The sequence below is a fragment of the Eulemur rufifrons genome, chromosome 8 (genome assembly GCF_041146395.1).
Source record: "Eulemur rufifrons isolate Redbay chromosome 8, OSU_ERuf_1, whole genome shotgun sequence".
In the NCBI taxonomy this organism is placed as follows: Eukaryota; Metazoa; Chordata; class Mammalia; order Primates; family Lemuridae; genus Eulemur; species Eulemur rufifrons.
Window position 1 is genome coordinate 96,233,385 of NC_090990.1, and position 26,745 is coordinate 96,260,129.

Genomic DNA, 26,745 nt, shown 5'->3' on the forward strand with positions numbered 1-26,745 from the left:
GCGGCGGCAGAGGCTCTGAGCCTCTCAGACGTGCGGCTGAGATGGTGAGGCCCTGGGTGGTGGAGGAGAAAACCTCGGCTGGGGGCCCCATGTGTCCTGAATTGGGTGGGAGTTCGGAGCGGGGAAAGTGAGAGCCTGGGGGAGGGCAGAAGTTGGGTCTGGGTCTGGGGGTCAGGAAGGCCTGGGAGCGAGGACACTCCTAGAAGCAAGGGAAGTCCTGCGGGGGTTCAAAAGAGGAATTAAGGATGGAGTGGTAGGGAGTAGGGGAGTTGGGGAGAAAGAGGTGCTCCAACCCTCTCCCCCATGCCATCAGGCTGGGGCATCCCTGGGCTGGGGACTGTGGGATGTGGTGTGGAAACAGACACTGGTGAGGAGGCCAGATAATCGGTCATAGAACCTGTTCTGCCACCAACTAGCAGAGTGACCATGGGTAAGTCACCTAATATCCCCGTGTCTCAGTTTTCTGTTCTGTTAGCAGTGCTTTGGGCCCCAGTAGGTACTCATTAAACCTTTGCCAATGAATGAATAAATGAGAAGAGTCTCAGGTCTGCAAGGCCTGGCAGAGAGATGGGGAGTGGTCTGGCAAGTCTGGGGTTCCCTGGGCTGGGGAGGACTAGAAGAGTCATGAAGGGGAAGGCCAACAAGGCCTAGGAGGAGCTGTGAGGGGGAGACCTGGGCTTGAGGGGAGGGGAGAGGGCAGAGGATGGGTGTTGGGGCCTTGGGTTGTGGGAACTAACCTTAGAATGTCTGGGGCACACCAGGTGGCAAGGGTGGTTACTTAGGTGTACTTGGGGACACCTGTTAAGCCCAGAGGCTGCACTGCTTTTCTGGGGCTCTGTGGACTTTAGAATAGCTTTGTTAATTATTAAGTAAACCAGACTCCAACAAAGAGCAGTTCCCAACTTTTGAGGACTCCTGCAGTGTTGCAATCGGGTCCTCTTTCGCTTATACCTTTTATTTGATTGTGTCTCACCTCCCCGCAGCATTTGACAAGCACAGTAGTACACGTATGTATGTGAGGGCATGGCATCATGCCTGGCGTCTGAGGGCATATAGAATATGTTAGTTCCCGTTCTCTCTCGCTTTAAAATTTTTCTATTTCCAAGCCCTCATTGATGAGTAAGTTGTACCTGGGCTAGACTTGTGGGCTGCAGAGCACCCAGATCCAGGGATTCCCCACCCAAGGCCACTCGGGGCAGGGATTTGGCCAGCTGACTGAGCCCTTCTGAAATTGCTGGGACAGGAGGGGGCATATGGACACCTGTGAAGGCAGAGGGTCTAAGTTAGTGATCTCTGGCAGGCCAGGTGTGTATGTGTGTGCACGCGTGTGCGTATGGTGCTGTTCACTAGCTTTTGAGAGTGTTTGAGGGAAGAGAAGAGGTGGTGTGGTGATGAGGCTCACAATTAGGCAGACTCCCAGAACTCTTGCAAAAATAATTCACAACATCCTCCAGAAGGAGAGAGGGGACCTCAGCACTGACTAGAACATCATCTTCAGGTGGCATCCTGCAGATGGCCAACCTGGTCACGTGTGAAGGGAGGGAATAACTGAGTGGACCACTCAGAGCAAAAGGCAGGGGGCCTGGTGCATGGGAATCCCCACTTTCTTGGTAACCAAAGTGTATAGAAAGGGACGTAGAACCAGGCCAAGAGTTTGAAGGCTGAGTTTGTCAGCCTGTGGTGACTTAATATGCAAAGCAGGAACCTGATCTCTGGGTGGAGAGGACATCTAGGAAAGGACATGTCTTTGTTTTTGTTCAGTTGACAGGTGTTGCAGTTACGTCAGGGAAACTCCACACCGACCTATTCCAGCCCCATTCCAGCTTTGTCTTGCTAGATTTGAGCTAAACCTCCTGAATCCCGGAATATAAAATGCTGTGGCTTTTGAAGGGCTGCACTCTCATGCCTTCAGAGCCAGTCACTAGGCCTGCTATTATGTTTTATTTTCAAATAAAAACACTTTTAGTTTTTTTTCTGATCATGAAAACAGTTACCGTAGTCATTGCAGAAAATTATCCAATATAAGAAACATCACAGGCCTCATCTGAAATTACTGTTGAACATTTTTGTGAACATTCTTTCAGTAATGCATTCTAGGTGCACCCCCTCCATACAAACATTTTTACAGGAATATTTATGTTTCCTAAAATTTGTTTTCTTTAAAAATTAATATGTTATGGAGATAGTTCTGTATCAATGACTATAACTCAAAATCATCATTCGTTTGATGAGCTGGTCTTTCTGCATCAGAGTCTCTCACAAAGGCGGTAGTTGTGGCTGAATTCTTGTGCTTTTGGGGCAGGAGGTTTATGAAGAGAGGGGGAGTCAGCTGGATCACCAAGATGAAAATACGAAAGCAGGGATGGCATCTTTATCTGTCCCCAGTCATCAGCTTCCCCAACCCCTGCTTTAGGAGGGGAGGAGAGCCGCCTCCCCCAGGCAGGACGAGGTGTGCGTCTCTCTAGGCACTGCTCAGCTTCTTGGCGATATTTATTTGGTCAGGCAAAAAATAACACCAGCCCTTTACCTCTTAAAAGAACCTCTTGGCTACGCCTCTGGCCCAGAGGGATCCAACTTTCCCTTTATGCCTGGTTCTTCATTTTTTCTAGTCCTTTTACACAATGACCTCCCTAATCCTTCTTGTTACTCTTGGCAAAGCTGTTTATTCTAACCCTTGTGTGAGGCTTGTGGCTTCAAAGTCAGCATTTCGCAAATGAGATTTTCTCAGTCACCCAACCCTAGAGCTCAGAGCTTCCCTCTGTCCTGCCCAGTGGCCACGTTTCTGCGGTCATCTGTTTTCCTTCCTCTCTTCTGACTTCTAGGCTCAGGCAGTCAAGTATTCCTTGTGACTTCCTCTTGACCTGGGTACCAAGGGTGTAGGAAAGGGCAGATGCAGTCTCAGACCTGGAGGAACCTGCAGCCTGGTGGACACCTGAACACAAGGGAGAACCTGCAGGGGCCCTTGAAAAGAAACAGGAAAACAAATGCAAAACAATAATTTCCATCTGCACTCCAAAGCCCTTTCACATATGTTATTATCCACAGTGCAGACCGCATACATGATCTGGAAAATGAGGCATATTTCCAAAAGGCAACTGTCTCAATCTGGTCTGCAGTCCTCAAGAGGTCATCTTGCTCAGTTTCATTCTTTTGTTCTTCATCAAACACATGTTGAGTTCCTACCATGTGCCAGACACTGCACCTTTTTCCTTAATTATGTACAGAACCCATGATCCAAAGCCTTCTATCTTTTCCAGTTATTCCCAAAGCTTAGCCTCAATCCCAACTACTGCAGTTTCTATTCATTTCCTCTTATTCTATTTTTAGTGGAAAGGGGAGCAGTTGCTCACCACTGACAATATAATAACCCTTCCGAGGCTGTTGTTAGGCATCCTCAGGGCTGCTTTATTTACCTTTTAATAAATCCAAGTTTTTTCTGCTCTGCTATATTGCGGGTGACTGAGGACTTAGAGGGGGACTCCCTCTGTGAGCCTTTTGCTGGCTGTGCCAGACAGTGAGGGAAAGGCACACACAGCAGTGCTCATTGTACAGGACAGAGCCAGCTGGAGAATAATTGCCCAATTGATTGTGAAAACCTGATACAGGTGAAACAGGTGCTGGGGTGTTTGGTTGGTAATGGCAGATCAGAGAGAGCTTTCAAAACACGGTCCAGTGTTTAGTGACCTGGAATGCAAGGTCCATGTCCCTGTCTACCCTGTCCCCTTGACAGCTGCTGATTCTCAGGCTTGGGGAGACCCAGTGTGTCTGGCCAGTCCCCCAGGGTAGCCCAGCTTACAGAGGTGTGGAGGGCAAGGGCTCCTCCAAGGTGAAATTTGAATCAGCTTTAGCGTCGGGAGTCATCCAGTAGTCCTTACAGACACTGCCTGCTAGAGATAGACATCTACTCTTGGGGCTGAGCTGAAGCTGGACTGACCTTTGGGAATGGAGGTTGCATTAGTTAGAGTTCTTGGTTATAAGCAACAGAGCTAGGGCTCTAATTTAAGTAGAAGGGTACGTATTTAGAGGACTTTGGAGTGCTCATAGATTTTATGCCACGGCTGGGAAACTAGACTTGGAAAATAGGAACAATGAGAGGCTCTGCAGCCAGAACCAAGGCCAAAATCAAAACCTAGGACCCGTCTGGCAAGGGCCCCTGATGCACTGTTGCACTCCAACACTGCCGACTCCGGATATGGGTTGCTGCTGCTGGTGTCACTTATCAGTGTCACCCCAGGCACTGGGTCTGGCTGCCACTGCTGCCTGGGTCAGAAAGGTTTTCCTTGTTCTGCTTCTTGCATCACTAGGTTCCCTGTCATTGTCAGGCCAGGGTGATCTCATTGGCTAAGCCCAGGTCCCTTGGCCAAGCAGGGAAGGCAAATACCTGGTGTTTTCAGCTTCTGTAGTTGGAGAAGAGCCCCGTCTCCCACAACTCATTAGATGGGAAATTAGCAAAAATAGGAAGATAGTAGGGGGTTAAAAATGACTCATGAACATTAAATGGTCCTGGGAGAGAAAGAACTGGTTTTCTTGATTGTAGCTGGTAATCACTCGTCCATTGCCTAAAGTTTATTAGGCATTGGCCACATGCCAACCAGTGGGTGAGGTGCTTTTCCATCCTTTATATCCTCTGGTCCCTGCCATAGCCTATGAGATTGCAGAGACATGAAGGAGGTCAAATGGTAGTGTTGTTTGTGAAGAGTCTTGGAGCTCATGCTGAGAAGATTGCAGGCAAAGAGGACACTGTGCGTTTCTGGGGAGGCAAGCCCAGATGCCTCACAAGAGGTTGTCCTTGTGGGAAACCAGAACCAGATGGACAATGGGGAGAAACTGGCTCTTCTCTCCTGCCATCCCTGTTTCCTTCATCCTTCCTTTCATACTGCATGGGGACTTGCCCTTCCTCAGCTTCTGGGACTACGGAAATGCTCCCCCCTTTAAAAATGTTTTATTGTTTTTAATTGACACATGAAAATTGTACATATTTATGGGGTGTAGTGTGATGTTTCAATACGTGTATACATTGTATAGTAATCAAATCAGGGTACTTGCACATCCATCATCTCAAACAGTTATCATTTCTTTGTGGTGAGAACATTCGAAATCCTCTGTTCTAGCTATTTTGAAATGTACATTATTGTTACCTATAGTTACTGTACTGTGCAACAGAGTACCAGAACTTATTCTTCCTATCTGACTATAACTTTATCCCCATTGCCAACTTTTCCCCATCACCCCACCCCTGCTACCCTCCAGCCTCTGGTAACCACCATTCTACTTGCGTGCTTTCACGAGATCAACTTTTTTTTTTTTTTTTATAGACATGCTCCTCCTTGCAGAGCTCTCTTCTTGCAGAGAGACTCTTCCTGCTTCTGTGGGCATGTCATCCATCTGTTGCTCTTTGCCCCTTATGTTTCAGGGTTTACGCAGATGCTTTCCCTAAGTGGTTTTTCCACATGCCTCTGCCGACACCCCCCACTCCCCGACACTGCCAGTGTAGGCTGAAGTGTTTACTGCCCCGGGCTGGATGCCGCTCAGTACTGATGACATAAACTTTCTGCTTCTTCCTGCAGCCGCTAAGTTCAAGAGGCATCTTGAGCGCCTCTTCTACCACTTCCAACAGGTCAAGGAATAGGACTCGCTATCGGACCAAAGCCATGAGCTCTGAGGTGGATGAGAGCCTCTTTGGAGCTATCAAGGTAACCCTCAACAAGCCCCTCCAGGTGGCCCAGACTACCATTGCTCAGGACAAAGCTTGCACTGAGTCACCTGGCTGTCATAGGTAACTCTCTCAGACTGAAGACAAAGGGAAGTTCTGAGAACTGAGCTGTAGAGGTTTGGCATCAAGTTGGGCTTATGTAAACAGGGGTGCCTGGCTGCTTCCACCCATGAAATTCCTCATCACTTCACAGCATTTAAAATCTGTTGTAGGCCGGGCACGGTGGCTCACGCCTGTAATCCTAGCACTCTGGGAGGCTGAGGCAGGAGGATCGCTTCGGGTCAGGAGTTTGAGACCAGCCTGAGCAAGAGTGAAACCCTGTTGTTAGGTTGGAACAAGGAAGAAGGGAGACCTCGTCTACTAAAAAATAGAAAGAAATTAACCGGACAACTAAAAATATATAGAAAAAGTTAGCTGGGCATGGTGGCGCATGCCTGTAGTTCCAGCTAATCAGGAGGCTGAGGCAGGGGATCGCTTGAGCCCAGGAGTTTGAGGTTGCTGTGAGCTAGGCTGACGCCACGGCACTCTAGCTGGGGCAACAGAGTGAGACTATGTCTCAAAAAATATCTGCTGTAATATCAAAAGAGAGGCTCTTCCATAGACAGTGCAATAGTTGCTCAGTGAGAGCTCCATGATGGAAATATTTGAAGGCCTATGGGCTAAGATTGCAGACACATGACAACATCTTTCCCCCTCCATCCAAGAATAATAGCATCAGAGTACAACACAAAATCATCCTCCTTTCCCAGTTGCCCAACTAAAATAATTATTTAGCTCTGGAAAATGAGCAGGTCTTTACCTGCAGATGTCATCCTGACTAAGAGGTCGACAGCTCCTTTTGTCCAGAAAAGGACAGCTAGAGAATTGCTTTGAATAATTCTGATACACACGAAGTTTAGTAGGTGAGAAGGAATAGAGGGAAGGAAAAAAAGAGAACGAGACACGGAGAGAGAAAGAGAAGAAAGATACCCATGGTGGCCTGAATCCCTCTGGCAGCAGGGCTGGTCGGGAAGAGGAGAGGGGATGTCTGTCACTAACCTCTTCATCTTCGTTGTGAATCCAAGAGGACTTTCCAGAGGGTTCAAGAGGGCCTCTTTCTCCATTCCGACGACCCTCATTCCACAGCAATGTTCCTATCAGTAAGGGAAAGAATCAAAGGGACGCAATTTCACTTACAGACATTTTTTTGTTTTGGGTCCATGTGGCGTTTTCTCATCAAAACAAGGAGAGATTCGGAAGTGGTGGAGTTCTCCAGTAGTCATGCTGGATAGTGAAGCAGGGCGGTCAGAAAAATGCTTGTCCCCGGCCCAGTTTCCTTGGCCTTATTGGTGGGTGAGAATGTAGGAAGTCTCTCAACTGGCAGTAGGGGGCAGAAGTGGCCTGTGGCACGACTGAGCCATGCCTGCTGGGAAGCGGAGGTGGGCAGCAGGTGGCAGCAGTGCTCAGCACTGTCTGGGCAGAGTGGCAGTCTGAGGACAGGCAAGGCCATCATGGCCCGGCCTCCGGTCAGGAGCACAGTTACCGCATTAACGACAAATGAAATTCTCTCCTGTGTTTAGACATTTCCTGAAATAAGTGATTTCATTTTCTTGTTATCTAACTCCTTCAAGGTCAGAGAATCTTGAAAAAAAAAAAAAACAAACATACAGCTAATCTGTATTCTCTTGCTGAATTCCAACTTACTGACATCCTCATATTAAATTTTAAGGGTAGGTCTCTACCAGGGGATTTAGCTATTTCTAATTCCCTCAATATGGCTTTTTTGAGAGTTCAAAGCAAATTAATCATTAGAAAGGATTAAAAATTACTAATGCCATAGATTATATTCGCCTGTAACAAATTGTATTGCTTCAAACTCACTGTGTGGTCCCAGAGAGATTATTATTAATATTTTCTTTTTCATAAAGGAGAATCTTTCATGAAGAGAGGGGAACCTAGAGACCAAAACCTTAATTTTTATTCTTGATGATTGTAGGCTAGGTATAGACACACACTCGTGCTCCGCACCTCCCACTATCCCTCCCATCCTGAGAGGAGTAGTAGTTGCACAAGAACAAGAGGCCTTGCTCTCAGAAGAGCTGGTCAGTACAGAACACACCCAGCCAGGCTCAGACAGAGGGCACCACACTGCTTTCTCAGGGCCCTGGCTACTCCTAGTGGTCCTGCAGTCTGGGCCCCCGCCGGCCTCCCCTGCCACTGGATGGGTCAGAAGGCCCAGGACAGGGGAGGGCTACACTTGAAGTTAGGCTACACTGACCAGCAGGAAGTGGGGTGACCAGCTCCTAAGCTGGCTTTTCTGACCTCATAGCCCCTGACCCAGGGCCAGAGCAACAGCCCCATCGTGCTGCTCCGAGATAAGCTTACCATTGGGAAGACTCTCAGTGCCCTGGGCTTGGACCACAAGCCAGAGACCATCCAGCTCATCACTCGGGACATGATCCGAGAGCTCATGTGAGTACCTGGGGCACACCCCCTGCCCTGCCTCCCTCAGCCTGCACTTCTGCGGAGGATCTTCTCAGGGAGATGCGGAAGCATGGCTGGCTTCCTTCTGTCAATCTAATCCCCACCTTCCTATTCATCTGTCCCCTTTTGTTTCATGGATCTTTCTTTCTTCTCTGTCTTGGCCTCTCTTGTTTCTTCCTTGTTGTTTCTGTTGTTGCCATTGGCCTCTACTCCCAGCTCCTTTCTCCTCCCTTTCTTCTGACTGACTGTGGGCTCTAGGAGACTGGTAGAGGGGAGGTGCTTAGTGGGTCCCCGCTAAGTCCCCATTAGTACCCTTGGTAGGCGGAAGTGATCCAGATGAGTCACTTCCTTTCGGCTGCATTAAGAATCTGAAGCAAAGGGAAACTGAACAGATGCCTAATTCGCCCTCTGGCTTCTTCCCAGACTCTGAGGCCATAAGAGGAAATTCACAGGGGCTCCTTGGGTTCCTCTGGGAGTAGCTCAGCCTGCTTCCTGACTGCAGTTGCCCTCTGCTTGGGCCCCTCCTGGGGGTCAGGCCGAGCACAGCAGTGTGCAATGAGCCAGCACTGCGCTGAGTGGTTTAGCCTTTGGGTTAGTGCTTCACTCTCTACAACCGTTCTCCTTACTCTGGCTCCACCTGCTAAGAATTCGAATTCCCAGAACATACATGTGTCACGAGCTGGGGAGGCACAGCTGGGACACAGTCCCAAGCTGCACTTGACTGCAGCTCCTTATTGAGCACTGTCTGGTCAGCTCTGGCATCGAATGGCCAGATGTGGTCACCAGCCCTGCTGCCACTCCTGAGGCCTGAGGAGAAGGGCTCCTTCTTGGAGTATTCTATTCCTGGAAACATGTTGGAGGTTAAGTGGCTGGTTATTTTTCAGAGCTGCTGAAAGCCCGAGCTGCTGTCTTAGATTCAGATCACTCCCTGGTCACCCCAAATCCCAGGCTGTTTTGGGCCACGTTGCTCAGTGAACGACAAGATCTTGGCCAAGCCCCTAACCGAATCCACTCACTCATTCTGTCTGCCTCCCGGTTCCTCCTCCCACTAGTTTTATTAGACGAGGTTTCACTTCCTGTCTCAGACTGTCTGCGTCCTGTTGCCATGCACCTGTTAAATCGCCTCACCCCAAAACAGCTTTTTTCTCACCCCACAACTGCTCCCTCCCTCATCTTTAATGTAAGTTATTTGCTTGTAATCATTATAATTAGCTATTGGTTTGTTGAATGGGTTGGGCAGCTAGAAAGGAGGGGTCTATAGATGTGCCTCCAGCTATTGTTGATCAGAGATTTTAATTAATATTTAGGGTTCAAAGCTTCTTTCCAGGCTGGATGGACAGGGACGCTTAGGTTTCTCACTAGCATCCATTTCAACCTGGGCTGGTGTTCCCTGGCCCTTTTTATGTCATCCTGGAGGATTAATCTATTTTTAAAGTTCAATTTAACAACTTTATTTAGAGTTCTCCCTCTGTGCCATGCACTGTGCCAGAGACTAGGCTACCAATGTGGTTAAGCCAGAGTTTGTGTCCTGAAGAGGTCTGTAAAGGAAACAGACCCTGCACAGTTGACCACGATGCAGGCAGTGTGAGCAGGGTGTGGTGGGGGCTCAGAGCAGGAGGTGATGTACTGGGCCTGTGGGGGGCATTCGAGAACATAGGTGAGGGTGTCAGCTGCCACAGAGAAGGTAACGTAGGAACTGGACCTTGGAGAAGAGGGACTTCAAATGTCTCTTTTTAACCTGCAATGCTACCTGACCCTCACTTGGAACCCCTTCTCTCCAGTGGACCCATGGCACAGTTGTAGTCTCTCCTGCCATTGGCATGATGTGGGGAGGGGAAGAGAGCAGGGAAGCCTGGAGGTGGTGCAGAGAGCTTGCCCCCTCCTCTCCCTGACTGTTCACTCCTTGTCAGTGTTCCCAAGGAGGATCCCTCTGGGGAGTCCCTAATCATCAGCCCTGAGGAGTTTGAGCGGATCAAATGGGCATCCCACGTCCTGACCAGAGAAGAGCTCGAGGCCAGGGAGCAGGCCTTCAAGAAGGAGAAGGAAGCCATCGTGGTAGTTAACCTCTCTAAGCCTTCACCTCTGCGGATGGGTGGCAGAATAGAAATGTGCTGGGGGGAGGCCACTTTGTCACAGCCGTGGGAACTCTAGTTAGGGGACCCTAACATGAGGCATGAATGTGTACTTAATGGAGAAATGTTGTAGAAGCAAGGCCAGAGAGAAATACTTGAGATGGGATAGGGAAGCAACTGGGGCGAAGGGGAGGGCTGAGAATGAAGCCAGGCAGTGGAGCTTCTGGTTCAGATGGCATGATGGGCTGAGGCAACACTGTATTGGGTCACCTGCAGGAGCCAGGCAAGCGCCCTGGGCACAGAGCATGGGGAACAGTCCCCCCCCTAATCCTGAATGATCTCCCTTAGGATGCAGTGACGACACGCAAGCAGATCATGAAACAGAAGGAAATGGTGTGGAGGAACAACAAGAAGCTCAGCGACCTGGAGGAGGTGGCCAAGGAGCGGGCCCAGAACCTCCTGCAGAGAGCCAGCAAGCTTCGAATGGAGCAGGAGGAGGAGCTCAAGCACATGAACAAGGTGGGTTTCTTGGTCTCCTCCTCCTCTGGGGCTCACTGCCACTCCCTCCTCCTACTCCTCCTATTCACACACTGGACAAGGAGAGGGACTGGTGAGGGCAGGGATGGGGTTGGGGAAGAGCTGCACCTGCCATGGTAGTTGCTGTGATCAGAGGGAGGACTGGCTTTGATACTTGCTTGCTGTGTGACTTTGAGCAAGTCACTTGCCCTCTCTGAGCCTCACTTTCTTCATTTGTAAAATGAGGGTGGTGAAACTACTTAGCAGAATTATTGACAGGATTAAATAAGCTAATATACAGGAGAGCCTTTGTGGAATGTTGATTGATAAATAGATGTGAAGGTATTACTTTTATTTTTATCCTGCTAGTTGAATTCTGGCCACATATGGTGGTCGAGGCAATTGGATGCTTTTTGAAATACCCAGAGTGCTTCCTCTAGCTGAGCGTGTAAAGATCAGAGGCTTATTTGAATTCTATTTTGTAACTCATTTGCATGGGTTCACTTCCTGACCAAATGAAAAATATTGACTCTCTAATCCCTCATCTCCACTTTCTGTCTCTCAGGTAAATTTCTCTACTTATACCTCTTTTTATTTTCCAAAGCTTTTACTTTCTGTTTCTTATTGATGGGGCCATGGTTTCTCATCCCCTCTTGTGTTGTGTTGGGCTCATCTGGCTTAAAAATCTTTGTGGCTTGGCCTCTGCAAGAGTGTCTTAACTTCCCTGAGGAATAGAACAAGGGGTGTTAACTTGGAGTTCATGGGTCTCTAAGGGGACTCATGGACCTCTGAAGTGTTATGGAAATTATGTGTAATTTTATGTAATTGAATTTTATGGAGGAGAGGGCCCATAGCTTTCATCATATTTCCAAAGAGTGATCCATTACCCTGCAAACACTAAGATGCAATACTCTGGCCAGGCGCGGTGGCTCATGCCTGCAATCCTAGCACTCTGGGATGCTGAGGTGGGAGGATCGCTTGAGTTTTCAGGAGTTTGAGACCTGCCTGAGCAAGAATGAGACCCCGTCTCTACAAAAAATAGAAAAATCAGCTGGGCATCATGGTGAGCACCTGAAGTCCCAGCTACTCAGGAGGCTGAGGCCAGAGGATTGCTTGAGCCCAGGAGTTTGAGGCTGCAGTGAGCTATGATGATGCCACTGCACTCTACCCAGGGCCACAGAGTGAGACACTGTCTCAAAAAAAGAAAAAAAAAAATTCAATACCCTGAAAGATACTATTCCAGGCCACTCCTTGCACAGACCCTGGAACCTAGTAGAAGCCCAGTAAATGTTTGAGCTGAGCTGTGTTGAGGGGTTAACATAAGCATGCTCTTGCTTCTCCAGACTGGGCATAGCCATGTGCATCTCCTGCACACTCAGCAGGGCAGTATTCTGCTTCCATTTCTCCCCCATTAAACTTCCACACCCCCAAGCTTAGTGCCACACTGTTATATCCACTTTCCAGGTCATCCTCAATGCCAAATGCCATGCCATCCGGGATGCCCAAATCCTGGAGAAGCAGCAGATTCAAAAAGAATTGGAAGCAGAGGAGAAGCGATTGGATCAGATGATGGAAGTGGAGCGGCAGAAATCCATTCAAAGGCAGGAGGAAAGAGACAGGAAGAGGAGGGAGGAAAGAGTACGGTAAAGATGTGGTTTTGGCATCTCCCTCTTTAAGCCACTCCATGTAGCCTAGCAAAGAGGGAAGAGATTAGAGATGGTCATTATCACCACCTGTTGTAATCTCAAAACCTTCATAAAGTGATACATAGAATCACAGAACTTTTTAAAGCTTATTTCTAAGATCCTAATAGATGCTTCACAATCTGGTCTTAATTCAGTCTCATTTCTCACCACTTCCTGCCATCCTCTCTACGCTTTCCCCATTCCCCCAACATACTAGACCTTGTCACAAGTTCATGGCTTTTCTTGTTCCCTGTTTTTGAAATACCCTTCTCTTTCCTTTTCCCTCTGGAAAATTCTTTCTCTTTCCCTTGTACATAGCTTTGCTGTCACCTCCCCTGAGAAACTGCTCTCACTTCATTAAGCAGATTAGGGGCTTCCTCTTCTGTGCCCTGTCACTCTTGACCCTTGCTAGGTGGTACACTCATTGAGGACAGGGCCCCCATCTTACTATTATTTCTGTAGCTCCTGGGCCTAGCAAAGTATTTTCGCCTGTAGTAGGTGTCTAATTCACGTTAGAATGAATAAATTCAGTCTCCTCTTCATTTTGCAGGGAAGGAAAAGTCCCAGAGGAGGTGAATCATAGGATCATATTGGTCTAGACTTAAAGTACCAACCATATGTCCATGAGTTACCTCTAGAAATAGTCCTCATACCACACTGAATAGCACCTTTATCTCTCCAACTGTATTCTGTTCTCCTGAACCATTCATAGAGATGACTTATAGTAGGCTACGTCTGGCAGACTATAGGAGGCTCCCAGTAAAAGCTTATTTAGTGGCTAAGTAGCTGTCCATCTTCTGCATAAATAGCTCTGGTGAAGGAAAAAACATCTCTGCCTCATTAGGCAACTCCAAACCTGTTTCTGTGTAACTCCTTCATTCATTACTTCTGTTTATTTCATCTGGAGTCATGCAGCTGTTCAAGTGCTCTGTCTGAATATGAATCTCATGCTCCTTCCCCTTGATTCTCACCCTGGTCTGTGTCTTCTCCCATTCTTCCAGCCTTTGCTCCTTTGCATCCAGCAGGCTGGATGCACCTGCTGATAGACAGGGCTGAGTCTGAGGAAGTCTCTCTGCTTAGCAATGTCCCAGCAACACTGCTTGTAGAACCTGGCCGCCTTGATTTTTGCTGTTAAGCTGGGACATTGCTAAGTGGAGAGACTTCCTGAGACTCAGCCCTGTCTACCAGCAGCTGACAGTCTTCAAATGTGAGATTAAATATAAAAAAAGTGGTAACCAACCCAGGCGTGGGAGGTGAGGTAGAAAGACAAGCTGAAGAGTGAGAGAAGAAGCACTAGAGGAATTAAAAGTTCTGGACTATATATATATATATACATATATATATATATATATATATATATATTTTTTAACTCTGTGAAGCTCTGGGAGGCTAGCATAAGAAGCTAGCTTCCTGCGATTACTCTGGGAAGACTTAGGAGGTGGTAGGATTTCAGAAACTCTACATACTGGAAGGGAGAAGATATATTATGATGTGGAGTGAACTCTTGGGCAAACAAATGGAGAAGGGAATCTCAGGAAAGGTGAGCCCTAGAACCAGGAGCTCAGAAGAAAGAGGGCTGACCCTTTAGGACATGCTAGGGAAGGACTTTGTTCCGGGTCCCTGAAGCATATCAGTGTTTAAGGGGCACTTGTCAAATTGTTCCTGTGATTCTTCCCATCTTGGGGTTATTTGGGTGGAGGCTGGAGCAGATAGACAGGAACCCTTGGTTTTTAAGACACTGTGGCACTGTTCCTTCCCAGAGGAAGACGGCACATTGTGGAGCAGATGGAAAAGAACCAGGAGGAGCGATCGCTGCTCGCTGAGCAGAGGGAGCAGGAGAAGGAGCAGATGCTGGAGTATATGGAACAGCTCCAAGAGGAGGATCTAAGGGTAACAGTCCAGACAAACAATGCCAAGTGTCACCAGCAGCAGCAACAAAGCCCTCCAAGATTTTGGGGTTTCAGGGTGTTGACTGGTTTTCTGTCAGGCATATGCTCATTTCACAATATCATCACTATCAACTTTTTATTGCCATGTTAAACATTTATTTCACCACAGTGTCATCCTGGGGGGTGAGCAATGAATTGGAGAGATATTGTTCCTGCCTCCCGGGGACTTGGGGGTCCAAGACTGATATACTGATGTGAAAGGACACATACAGGAAACATACGACAGTATGCTTTGCACAAGTAAACATAGGGATGTTTTATAGTCTTCCCTCAATTACCTAGGGATATTACACACCTTGCAGACGAACAGTAGCAATATCTTAGTTCCAGCCTTCCTGCTCTTACCTCATTCAAAGTACATAGCATTCCATTGTCATTAATTGTGTTGTGAAGCCAAACCTTTTCTTCCTGTTAGCCTAAATAAAATTAGTAGCCATATCTATTGCAAAAGGAATGATGACATACTTGCCCAAACTAAATAGACTTAAAAAATCCTCTTCTATTTACCTTATCTGGTCTGTTGCAATGTACAAAAACTCTTAGCACAGTGAGGAACATGGCAGGCATTTGGAGCATTTATTTTTTTCTTTCAATTTTTTATTTTGAAAATTTTTATACATACAGAAAAGTTGAAAGAATTGTACCATACCTTTATTTTTTATTTTATTTTATTTATTTTTTTTGAGACAGAGTCTCCCTCTGTTGCCCAGGCTAGAGTGAGTGCCATGGCGTCAGCCTAGCTCATAGCAACCTCAAATTCCTGGGCTCAAGCAATCCTCCTGCCTCAGGCTTCCGAGTAGCTGGGACTACAGGCATGCGCCACCATGCCTGGCTAATTTTTTCTCTATATATTTTTGGTTGGCCAGATGATTTCTTTCTATTTTTAGTAGAGACAGGGTCTCGCTCTTGCTCAGGCTGGTCTCGAACTCCTGAGCTCCAGCGATCCGCCTGTCTCGGCCTCCCAGAATGCCAGGATTACAGGCGTGAGCCACCTCGCCCGGCCTTGTACCATACCTTTAAACTTTCATCTAGATTTAATGATTGTCAACGATTTCCCTTAGTTGCTTGCTTCTTTCTAGATGTATATGCATATTTTATCTATTGTTAAACTATTTGAAAGTTAGTTGCAGATACCCTGACACTTTGCCACTAAATGCTTCATCCTGCATCTCTGAAGAACAAGGATACTCCTTCACATGTCAACAATGCCATCATCACATCCCCCATCAAAAACTCTAATCCATTGATTCTATAGTGTCATCTAATATTTAATCTACTTTCAAATCTCTCCAATTGTTCAAAAAATGTATTTTTGGTTGTTTTCTTTTTTCCAAACCAGGCTTCAATCAAGATTTTCACATTGCATTTGCTTAAGTCTCTTTACTCTGTTTTGATTTAGAAGAGTTCCCTCATTCATTTGTTTATTCGTTAATTCATCTTTATAACACTGGTATTTTGAAGCATCCAGGCCAGTTGGCTTGAAGAATGCCCCTCATTCTGGATGTGTGAGATTGTTTCCTTATGGTGTCATTTAACTTGTGGAACATGTATTCTTTTATTTCCCCCTCCCCACGTTAAGGATGATGGAGTTGTCATCAGCCAGTGCATTTGATGGTGGTGAATGGGGGAGGAGCCCTGGTACCACAGGTGGGCTGACTTGTAATTAGGACATCTTCTCAGAGTGCCTGCAGCGTGCAGATCTGCTCAAGGAGTGGGGTGATGATCATCTGGTGGCTGGAGAAGACGAGGGGCACGCAGCCTTGTGAACTGCCTGACAAGGGGACCAAGGGGGGACAAGATGACAGACAGAAGGACATGGCTGTGTTCCTTCATTTCCTGGCTCTGGAAAAAGAGTGGGAACGGGCCAGGAAGGAGAGGCATGGGGCAAACACGCAGGGTAGGGGGTGAGAAGTGAAGACTGGAAAATCCCACTAGATTATGGGGAGTGGCAACTGGTGGGCTCATCCAGAGGCCCCAGGAGTCAGTGAGTCAACACCATTACACTGATGTTGTGTCACTGTCCTTTCAATGTCCTTCTAGCAGGCACTCCCTGAGTCTCCAGGAAGTATTATTGGGCAATTTTAGGGTAGAAACCTGTGCCTCCCCAGCTTTCGACCTGCCTCACCATCCCAGGGTATGCGAAGGGCAGATTTTTCCCCCCTTGCTGGCAAGATGGAGAAGAGTGAAGGAGGGTTATCCGGGGTTGCTTGGGAAGGTTTTCAAAGATGAGAGACAGAGAAAGTCTTTTGGTTTCTTGGAAATGAAATGAACCAACAAAAACAAAACAACAACAACAACAAAAAGGAAATAAATAGGCAAAGAAGTAAGTAAATAAATACATGTTCATACATGGGTCATGGATCAGAGGTCAGTAGCTTGTTTAGCTTTGAGGGTCAGTGGGATTGAATGATTCCTGGGGTGCCAGTGGCAGGCCTAAAACCTGTGTGAAGAAGTTAGAAAGGAAAGGAAGAAAGAGAAAAGGCGAGAAGGAGTGTGAGAGTTGGAGGGGCAGACAGGAAAAGTGGAGTGAGCAGAGAAGTAGGCACAGTGAGAGTGAGAGAATGTTAAGCCTGCAACTCACAGCACATGGACCCGGGAGGCGGGCAGTTGCCGTGCTGTCTGGTTCCAAGGCTTCCTGGAGGAAGGATCCCTGAACTGGGCAGTGAGCCAAACTGGTGGAGAGCCAGCCCTAGAGGATGACACACAGGCAGAGTCACCTTGGCTGGATGATTAGGGCAAAAGCCAGCTGAGGAGGTGTTGGAAGTCCAGGGAGGGATTTAATCTTTGAAGAAATGGAAGGAGCTAGAAGCAGTGTGGGAGGTGGGGTGAGATGATGGGTTTGAAGCAAGGAGTCCAGGGCGGCTGGGGGGTGACTGGGGTGGGAGCAGCTGCACAAGATTCTGTTGCCCCTCTGCATTGTGACCTGAGGATATGCTCGGGCTTGGAAGTGGTCTGAGCATTGTGAGCTTCTGAAAGCCAGGGGCTGAGAGAGGCAGGGACTCCTTTCTTAGAAAGATCTTGTTGCTCAGGGTCACACTGGTACTTTGATCTCCACCACTCACAGAGACATGTTTCTCTATGTCTAACACCATTTTCCCTTCTCTTTGTTATATGCCACTCACTTTGGTCCCCCTGCCCTGCCTCATTTGGCAATAGTTTGAATATTTGCTGTTTTCCTTGCATTGGGTTACATGCTGTTGGGGAGGAGAGGAAGTGTGACACAAGGTCCCTGCCCTCTAGCTAGGACTGAGTGAACACATAGGAAACGATTGGGGACTTACAAGGGGATGTATGATCACCTCCCAAGAGTTGTGGCACCACCTTAAGTGCAGAGGGATTTCAGAAATGAAGAGAGAACTGAAAGTTGGGGCAACCAAGTAAAATTTCCAGAGAAGCCTGAAACTTTAGACAGGACAAGGTTTCAAAATTCTGGCTCTGGAGTTTATTAGATGTGTAGCTGTGGGCAAGTCACTTCAATTTTGGGCCTCCTTTTCTTCATCTGAACAAGAGAGATAACGAGGCCTACATTTCAGGGTTTGGGGACATTTTTGGGTATTAGAGATAGGCTATGTAGAGTGCCCCCCAAATTAGAAAGTACTCACTAAGGGCAGTATTTATTATTTCGATCATCACTATTGAATGGAGATGGAAAGTTTGGGTTTAAATGGGAGAAGGAAATTGAAAGCCGAGGGAGGCGGTGTGAGCAGAGCTACAGGGATAGGATTTAGCTTGGCAAGTGGGAGAAGCTGTGCGGAACTTCCAGAGCCCCACTTCCTGAGTGGGGCTACAGAGACCAACAGCATCGGGGGCTGCCCAGAGTCAAGCTGGAAGAAAGCTGTAAAGAGGCCATTTCGTAGACGAGGGCACTGACGCCCTTTGACAGAACAGCTTTCACAAAGGACAGTGGTGGAAGCTACACTGCAAGCCGCATTCATTCGTCTCCCTGCCTCCATCCATGTCTGTCTATCCCTAGATGCCAGTAGCATTTGTCTTGCCTCCTCCTAATCTCAGGCTCTCTTTCTTTTGCTGGCAGGATTTGGAACAAAGGCACCAGCAAAAACTGAAGATGCAAGCTGAGATTAAGCGCATCAATGATGAAAACCAGAAACAAAAAGCAGAGCTGCTGGCTCAGGAGAAGCTGGCAGACCAGATGGTGATGGAGTTCACCAAGAAGAAGATGGTAGGGACCTGGTTTCTGATGCCTGGGACCTCTGGCCATGAATGGACTGTCTGTCACAGGGAGAGGGACGCCTTCATTTGAAAGTGCATGTCCTTAGTTTGAGGGCTGGCTTCTTTTTCTCTTCCTCTTGGCCAGTCCACTTGTTTGTTAACAGAGAGCAGCCTAGAAAGAACACCCAAATTAGTGTGTTATTATCCTCATTAACACCTTGGAGTAGAAGGTGGGATGAGGGTCATATGCAAGCAGGGAAGAAAAGTAAAACTATTGGTGAAAGGGAGGTTTTTGTGGATTCCTCATAACTTGGATAATTACGCTCCCAGTGATGAGTCAGCTGCCCCATAAATTTCCTGTGGAAACTCCTATATTGGGCATCCTGTACTGTGTCCTAGACTCAGGAAGTAGAGTTTTCTCCCAGTCCTGCTGCAGAACCTACAGGAACAAGTGCACGGTGGAGCAGAGAGCACCACCTGCAACAGTCACAGATGGATGTAGCCCGTGAATGTGTGGACTCAAGCTGGAGTAACATCAAGTAACGAAATGATTGGGGTCTGTGGGGAGTAGAGGGTAAAAGAAGGCCTTTAAGCATGGTTTAGATAGTGTGAACATGAATTTATATAAAAAGAGGAGGAAGTACTCAAGGTGGCAGGAAAGTTATTAAACTCTTCATGTGTAGGTCTTGTCTCCCCTGCAAGCTTTGAAGTTCTATGATGACAGAAACCACATCCTACTTCTCTATGCCCCTCTACAGTAGTTGTAATGAAGGGCAGGTGTGTGTGTGTGTGTGTGTGTGTGTGTGTGTGTATTTTAAAAGGCATCTTTATTTATTATACCTATTTATGCCTAATACAAACCAGCTCAGCGATGTTTGTTGGCTTTAGTATTCTTATTGGATGCTGGGGATATGCAGGCAATAGAACAAGAACATAGGACTGGGGACAGAGATGGTTCCTACGTAATAACTATTGCTATTTTATAATATAACTACTGTTTATTGAGCAGTCTGTGCATAGGCTCTGTGCTAAGTGTTTTCCATGTGTTACTTAATCGCTACAACAATCCTGTGAAGTAGTCATTGATTGATTTAAAACACGTGGGATGCTTCAATGTGTGTCCACTCTCACTGTGTTCCCCAACCCCTGGGCCATGGACCAGTACTAGTCTGTGGCCTGTTAGGGACCAGGCTGCTGAGCTCCCTGCCCACATCTTTGAAAAATTGTCTTCCATGAAACTTAGGAACTGGGGGGGCTGCATAGCAGGAGGTGAGTGGCATGCGAGTGAGCGAAGCCTCATCTGTACTTATGGCCACTCCCCATCACTCATGTCACGGCCTGAGCGCTGCACCCACCAACTTATACCCCAGCCATCCGTGGAAAAATTGTCTTCCATGAAACTGGTCCCTGGTGCCAAAAAGGTTGGGGACTGCTGCACTATCAGACTAGGCTGAAAGTACCTAGAATAATGCCATGTACATCATTGGAACTCAACCACTATTTCCCCGAAAGGGTGAAGGTGGTGATCATGAGCTAATTATGTGTAGGAATTAGTGAACAGATTTGCTGGCTGCAGCAGCCAGTGTTTTGGTCGTGGTAAGAAATGAGTGTAGTGAAGTGATGGAAAGCTGAGAGCAGTTGCTGGGGGTGTCCCATATCTTGAGCAGAGCTGGAAGGGTGAAATGATGAGGAATTACCATGGACTTCTAAGAAGGAGAGGAATATGTTTTGTCTTCATACAAGGACATTGTCAGGGTGGAGCTGGGAGAAGCTAGAGGCTGGCCAAGGGATCAGGCACTTGGGTGTGTCCGCAGTTCACTGGAAGTATCTAGGTATACCACAAGCCCTTCTCTGACCTCCTGGTGGTATCTGTTCTTCCAGCCAGGGCTGCCCCTTCAGAGCTACAGGCAGAGATTGGTTGTAGAAGCATCCAGAATTCCCTGCTGTGCCATCTAGGGCCAGGTGGACAGAGGAAGCAGCTTGACATGTAGCTGTGCCCAACACACAAGCAGGCAACTAGCTGGGCTTCACAGAAATCAGAGCAGGTAGAATGAGGGCCAAGGAAGGTTCTTTATGGAAAGATCACATTTCCACCCAACCTGCATTATTAGTTTTACAACTGCTCAAGAATGGCAGTTGGGAAGCTTTTAGGGATATGCCTGTCTTTCAGAGAGGTGGAAATGGAGCTAATTTTGATGGTTCACTCTTTAGGCATCTCTTGGCTCCTGTGGGACTGCCCAAGACAGGGTTGCCCGTTTGCCCAGGGACCAATGCCATAACTTCCACCTGCTGTACTTTGCAAGACAGGCAGGGAGCCACAGTTATTATTTGGCCCAGTGGCCTTGCAACTTAAACATTGTCTGTGATGTTGTGGAAGGAGTATGAAAGCTAGGCTCTGGATACCTGGGTTCAGATCCTGCTAGGTAGTTTACTGGCTGGGGGATCTTGGGCAGGACCCTGAATCTCTGTGAATGTCGGTTTCCTCATGTATATTATCTATCTCATGAGATGTTGTGAGGTCTTTCTGGGAAAATACATGGGAAGACATTTTGTTAACAATGAATCATTTTACAAATGCTAATTGTTTTTATGTGCATGCATTGTTCATTCATTTTTCCCTATTTCAAAAGGAGTCAGAAAGTAGGAGGGAAAATATTGGAAAGTCTGTTGCAGGGGTTTCGTTTCTCTCTGCAAGGCTGGATCAATGTAAACTATTCTACAAGGCCTTTACTTCCGGCAGGCTCGAGAAGCAGAGTTTGAGGCTGAGCAGGAGAGAATCCGGAGGGAGAAAGAGAAGGAGATCACCCGCCTGAGGGCCATGCAGGAGAAAGCCCAGGACTACCAGGCAGAACAGGTACCTGCTTAGTTTCGGATTCCCTCTGCCTCTCCCATTCCCTTGACTATTCCTTTGAAAGCCTGTGAAATGGCCTCCAGGGTGGAGATACAGTAGAGAGCAGGCAAGTTATCTAGACTTCAGTGGTTTGAGAAGGGAGGGGAAGGCCTGATCCCAGTGACTGTGGCAGCAAGGATTGAGCAGTGCACTATGTGCTTAAGGTTGAAGAGAAAGTTTCTGGCTCCTGACTAAAGAAGAACTTTCAACCTTAACTAACTGATGAAATGTGTCACCAGAGGAAACTGTGGCATCTCCATCATTAGCCGTTTTTAAAATTAGAAGCAATTGCAGGACTGCCTGGAGGTGTCTGAGGTACAGGGAAAGAACTGGGATGAGTGGGCTGGAAAGACAAGATGACCCCTCAGGGTATCCTCTGACCCAAAAGTCCTATGACGGGATTCCATTTATTCTTTCCTAGAATAACTTGCTGCCAGAGAAACTCATGGTGCTTCTCAGAGCAGACCGTGTCAGAGGCTGTAAGCAGGTGTCTTCCTGAAGGCACCTGGCCTGCACCCGAGGTTATCTTGTGCCCTCACTGGTCCACCCCGCTTTCCCAGGATGCCTTGCGGGCCAAGCGCAATCAGGAGGTTGCAGACAGAGAGTGGCGTAGAAAAGAAAAGGAAAATGCGCAGAAGAAGATGGAAACAGAGGCCAAACTGCGGAAAAGTCGGCTGGAACAGGTGGCTTTCAAGAAGCACACTCTGGCTGTTCAGGTGCAACGGGACCGGGATGAGTTCGAGAGGATTCTTCGGTAGGACAGGCCTGGGAACGTTGGCTTCCTTTCCTTGTACTGTAGCAGGGATGGCCCATGTCGGATAGAGAGAAGCTTTCTGGAATGCTAATGGAGAGATGCTCACCCATCTCGACTGGGTTGGTGGGATCATTCTAACTAGATGGTTGGTTAAACTATTTCAAAGCCACTCGAACCACTAATTTTATGATTAGAGAATTGGAAAATAGCACCTGGAAGTGTTTAAGGAAATGGAGATTATTGGGATTATTAAACCTAAAGCAGTAAAGGTATAAATAAAGATATAAATCTGGTTTCTTCTCCTCCACAGCCCCTTCCCATGTTCCCTTGCAAATTAGGGATGAAAGTGCAGCATGAGAGCTTTAGGAAAGTTAGAAAGAAGAACTTCAGACACTAAGGGTTGTGAATCGCCAGAGCAGGACTTTAAGAGAACTCTTTGCCATTCCTTTGAAAAATATGTATTAAGCACATAAATTCAGGGCTCTGTGCTAGGTGCCATGGAGGAATTAGAAATTAATAAAACACTACTCTTGCCCATTCCAGAGGAAGGATGTTAGAGATTCTCGTTTGGGTGGACCTCACCTTTTAAATCCATGTTTCCTCCTTGGCAGCTTTTTACTCTTTTACTATAGTTCTCTCTATTTGCTTGATGATAATTTCAACATAAGTGGAGGCTAAGCATTCACATCTCTCATTGTTCTGCCCCCTCCCTCAGAGCAGCTGCTATTGCCTTCCCCCTCTGCTCTGTTTTCTACCAATCAGATCTGCCACCACCAGACCTGGAGGTGTTCTCCTGGCCTAACAGGGAATGAGTCCCTTTTTGCCCTGGTTCGGATTCTATATAAGATCAAACTTTTTCAAAAGGAAACAAACCAAACGAAATTTGAATTGGTGGGAGGGGGATATAAAATTGTAGAATTATGCTCAGATAGAGATTGAACAGTGCAGCCCAGCTTTCTTGTTCTACATGCTCTAGGTCTTTCTTCTTGGTAATGCCTCAGTTAGTTGCACGCCAGATAAGGCTACCCAGCCCCCAGCCAGAGGCAGAGCAGATCTGCAGGAGCTTTCATCCTCACCAGAGCCACATTTTTTTAACCTTCTTTTGGACTGTGGGCCCCAGCCTGTCCCCACTGGCTCTATAGCTTTCCCTGCCCTCAGGGTGGTGCTGTGGTCATCGGACACCTGGAGGAGAAGGCAGCTTCCTAAATTCCCCCAAAGATCCTGCCCTTGGGCTCCATACTGCTTTCCAGATGTCTTCCTGCTGCTCCCTGGCCTCCATGCCCTTGGACATCTGTTGCCTTTAACAGGCACTAATAGATATTAGTGGAATGAAACTAAAGTCCTACTTTCACTATTGACTCATTTGTCTCTCCTTTTCTCTGTTTGCCTGAAGCAGACACATTAGTCAGTTATTAAAGCTAGATCAACCCCCTTGGAGAAGTTCAACTTCACCTGTTGTTCTAGGTTAGCATCTAGACCTAGTGTCTCTAGGGTCACGTGACCACCGAGGTACATGTCTTCACGCTGGGAGCATCTCTGCCACAGCCAGCAATTCAACGTTTTCTACTTCAAAAGCATGGCCTCCTGTGTGGCTTATATTGGACTTCCTGTTTCTGGACAGAGGGATGCTTGTTGACTAAGCAGAGAGAGTTGACCTATCCTACCCAGTGGTTCTTATAAATGCCTGGAAACTTTCAGAAAACACTGATGCCCAGGCTCCAGCTCCACAACTGTGATTTAAATGGCCTGGGGTGAGGCCCAGGCATCAGTATTTTTGGAAGTCCTCAGGTGATTCTATTATGCAGCCAGGCCCCATGATCACTGCCCTAGCCCCGTGGAATGCGGTTCTTCCCCATTTGGAGTTTTATCTGCCTACTACCCCAGGAGCTCTCTAGTTGCACACATAGGGCCCCCTTTTCTACACTTACCCCTCCACTCAGAAGAGTGTGAAACAACAGAAAACTGTTCTACACATAGGAAAAAAATGGCCAGGTGAAGAGGAGCATCTTCCTGCTCTCACAGACGTGTCTGGGCAGTAGGGATTTGGTGTCTACAGAGCGACAAGGAAGCCAGCAGTTTTCATCTGATAAACTGGGAAGGCTCAGCAGCAGGTGTAGAATTTTAGGAGATGTTTGCATGGCGGAAAGAGTTGCTGGCAGTTGAGAGGATACCCCATTTATGGTGGTTCTTGGAAGACGGCTAGAGGGAAATGAGGAAGTGAAGCAGCGTTTTTGCTACCTTTATTGGGGTATGAGTGACCCTAGGGTAGGAGAACAGTAAATGATTCCTGCCTAGGATGATTTTACATTTTGTTTTTGTTTTGATCATGCTGAGAAAGAAATTAGATGCTAGCTCAAGATGGCCTATAACTGCGTTTCCTCTGAGATGTGAATGCATTTCATTTGAGTTTTTTCTGAGTCTATCTGGTTGCCAGTAGCAATTTTCTCCCTGACGTCAGGGTCCATGAAGTATTTTTGTGGAAGAGGTTTCTAAGAGGAATTTGGAAAGATGGATCAATAAGAGAGCTGAGAGATCTCAGGCTGAGCTCCTTCCTTCTTCCAGCAACCAAGGTAGAGCTAGCATTCCAGACTTGGCCATGTCTTTTAACTTTCCAAGCATCCCTTTGTTGGTTTTGTTAATGTTATCATTATTGTTAGTGAGAAAAGGAAGGAAACAAGGAAGGAAGGATGGAAGGGAGGGAGGGAGGAAGGGAGGAGAGAAGGAGCTATTTTAGAATAAGCTGGAGGGGAACTATGCATTGTTATGAGGGAAGAGTAGGAGCAATAGCTCCCAGGGGGTGAAACCCTGGGTGTAGGGCCAGCTACATAATTTGCAGGGCCCAGTGAAAAATAAGAATGTGATGGAGGCCTTTGTTCAAAACTATTAAGAATTTCACAACAGTGACAGCAGAGCATGAAACCAAGCCTGGGGCCCTTCTAAGCATGACATACAGTTGCTTGTCCGGGAAGCTGGTCCTGGCTGGATAGGAATGGGAGCATGCAGAGTGGCTGCCTTTGGGGCTGACCTTCCAGCGACAGAAGAGGGCCGGAGCCTGGAGGGCTGTGGTCTCTGAAGCGTGTCCACTAGAGGTGCCCACCCAAGAGGCTCTCCCAGCACCTTTCCTCCTCTGGGCCAGCTCCACCTAGCCCCTTCCACCCCTTGTGTCCCCCCACCAGGGCTCAGAGAGAGCAGATTGAGAAGGAGCGGCTGGAGGAGGAGAAAAAGGCCACAGGGCGCTTACAGCATGCCAACGAGCTCCGGCGCCAGGTGCGCGAGAACCAGCAGAAGCAGGTGCAGAACCGGATCGCCACCTTCGAGGAGGGCCAGCGCCTCAAAGAGGAGGCCCAGAAGCGGCGTGAACGCATTGATGACATCAAGAGGAAAAAGCTTGAAGAGCTGAGGTGTGCTGGAATCCCCTCCTCCTCCAGCTTCTCTCTTCTTCCCCGAAGAGCCAGCAGAGCAGTGGGAAAGTGTGGGATTCGGGCGGAGGGGCCATGGCAGAGGTGCTCAGGGAGGGCCCTTCTCCCTACTGGAGTCTGTCCCTCTGTAGGAGGCTCCAGCAGGAGGTTGTGGGGCGGGGTCTTCCTGGCTATCTGGGAACTCCCTGGCAGGATTGCGGGAGCCTTGGCATGAGTATGTTGGGGTGTGCACTGTGGGAGCAGGGTTCTGTAAATCCCACCCAGAGCCTGCTTCCTCCCCTGACACCTGCCCGGTGTTATCCTGCAGAGCCACTGGCCTTCCTGAGAAGTACTGCATTGAAGCTGAGCGCAAAGCTCACCTCCTGCCGGTGACCTCCGTGAAGTGAGGGGGGCCTCCGTGACCCTTGGCATGCCTTCGGGGGACAAATTCTGCCCAGTCTCTGGGGGCCATAGTTGCCGCTTACCTAGACATTTCACAGTTACAGATTAAATCTATTCTACTTCTCTAAGGAGCAGCTCAGCGTCCTTGTTGCGGGGATGTGGCTGCTACAGGGTAGTGAAGGTGGCGCAGAATAGGTTGTGGGGGCATCGAGTGAGGGGGCGTCGAGCAAGGACGGCGTGGTGCTCGGGTTTGGGGAATGGGAAGATGCTCTCCCATGAACATCGCTCCTAAGCCAGAAGGTCCCTTTGTCCTGGTGTCCCTTGGCCTTTCTGTGATCCCCTGGGATGTCCACTTTCAGCACAGTCTTGTCTCTGTTCCAGCCCATGCCCAGGCCAGAGGCATTTCAGGGCATTAAGGCAGAGCTAGAGATGCTCTCTCACAGAGGGGCTGGGGCCAGGGCTGGGCTGGGTGGAGCTGAAGGAGGTACTGGGCCGGCTGCACTCACACCCATGACTCAGACCACATCTGTGGAGGGGGTGGTGTTTGAACCTGGAGCTCACTCCACCTGTCTCAGTCCTCTCCTGCCAGGGCCTTCAACCCTAGGTAGTGCTGCAACAGACACCAGCCCATCCCCCACAAGGCGCACCTGGGGCCTGCACTCTTACCCAAACACAGCTGCCCACCCCACACGGCCAGGCTCTCCTCCGGCCACCTCACTCCCATAGGTAGGGC

General features: G+C 48.0%; 1 protein-coding gene across 1 annotated transcript; it reads left to right on the top strand.

The window, feature by feature from the left end:
• On the top strand, positions 1 to 26,134 carry CFAP45 (cilia and flagella associated protein 45). Its single transcript, XM_069478504.1, has 12 exons — positions 1 to 44; positions 5,568 to 5,693; positions 8,022 to 8,164; positions 10,087 to 10,231; positions 10,597 to 10,767; positions 12,229 to 12,407; positions 14,210 to 14,339; positions 18,432 to 18,578; positions 21,309 to 21,422; positions 22,019 to 22,212; positions 25,389 to 25,613; positions 25,939 to 26,134. Exons 1-12 carry the CDS (start codon positions 42 to 44, stop codon positions 26,015 to 26,017), a joined length of 1,656 nt encoding a protein of 551 aa, XP_069334605.1. The 5' UTR covers positions 1 to 41; the 3' UTR covers positions 26,018 to 26,134.
• Positions 26,135 to 26,745: the final 611 nt, after the last annotated feature.